The sequence below is a fragment of the Pundamilia nyererei genome, unplaced genomic scaffold (assembly GCF_000239375.1).
Source record: "Pundamilia nyererei isolate P.nyererei 1_Seehausen unplaced genomic scaffold, PunNye1.0 scaffold00063, whole genome shotgun sequence".
Lineage (NCBI taxonomy): Eukaryota > Metazoa > Chordata > Actinopteri > Cichliformes > Cichlidae > Pundamilia > Pundamilia nyererei.
In genome coordinates this window covers 2,158,907-2,160,098 of record NW_005187464.1, presented here as the reverse complement: position 1 = coordinate 2,160,098, position 1,192 = coordinate 2,158,907, and the positions used below count along the sequence as shown (strand labels likewise).

The 1,192-nt window shown below is 41.4% G+C and overlaps 1 protein-coding gene across 1 annotated transcript in view; it reads left to right on the top strand.

Annotated features, from left to right (window-relative positions):
• Positions 1–1,192, top strand: part of scarb2c (scavenger receptor class B, member 2c) — a 20,845-nt gene that overhangs the window by 15,668 nt on the left and 3,985 nt on the right. Inside the window, exon 10 of the mRNA XM_013911398.1 lies at positions 1,133–1,184. Coding sequence (XP_013766852.1) covers positions 1,133–1,184 — 52 coding nt within the window. The remainder of the gene's footprint in view (positions 1–1,132; positions 1,185–1,192) is intronic.

The window sequence follows — 1,192 nt, the reverse complement described above, 5'->3', positions numbered from 1 at the left end:
TGATTTTATTTGTACTGCGATTTTAATGGAAAGCACTTTGGTGTACTTCGGTCTTAAAAATGTGCTATATAAATAAATTTTGATTGATTGATTGAATCTTGTTAAAATGACGTTAACACCATAACTGCAATAACGTGGCAAATCTCAGTTTGCGAGTTAGCGCGGATCGCCCCGTGCGCGGGGCTATACAGTACTAACGCGTAGATGAGCTAACCGTGCTAACTCACACTGTTTCTAATTTCACTACCACTTAGCAAGTATTTGGTGAGTGTTTTGCACACGAGTGCAAACTACAGGCAACTGCTGCTATCTGCTAGCAGCAAAAGCACTCACAATGGTGAATACTTTGGTCAGAGAGAGGCTGCCCCCTGTCTCTGGGGCCTAAGGGAGTAAATATAGAATCCAACTTATAAACAGAACTGATGTTGGGGCTGATATCAGTAAAATCTTATCAAATTGAATCCCTAGCCAAGCGTCGGCTCTTTTGTGCAATATTGAACTTTGAAAGGAAAGTTTGTGCAGTTCTTTTGATGCCAACAAGCCCAGATATGGCACTTTTATGTTATATCTGTTATTCCGTTTCAAATTAAAGGTGCTAGAGACAGAGCTTGAAGTCCAAAAATAAATTATGTAACTCTCCACATAATTTATGGTGTGAGATTAATACGTAATCAAGCTTTATTTATGGGGCGACCGTGGCTCAGGGGGTTGGGAAGCGTATCTGTAACCAGAAGGTCGCCGGTTCGGTCCCCGGGCTCTCTGTCCTGGTCGTTGTGTCCTTGGGCAAGACACTTTACCCTACCGCCTACTGGTGTTGGCCAGAGGGGCCAATGGCGCGATATGGCAGCCTCGCTTCTGTCAATCTACCCCAGGGCAGCTGTGGCTACAACTGTAGCTGCCTCCACCAGTGTGTGAATGCGAGAGTGACTGAATAGTGGCATTGTAAAGCGCTTTGGGTGCCTTGAAAAGCGCTATATAAATCCATTGTTATTGTTGTTATTATTATTATTATACAGATAGTATGAATTTACAATAAGTATATTTATATTACACAAGTATATTATATTGTGTTTTCCAAGTTGCTATTTTTCATTACATCATAGTTAAAGATTATCATGTCATTCTCTTTCAGTCAAACGGGAAATGTAAGGACAGTAGTCTTCCCTGTGGCTTATCTGAATGAGGTACAAAC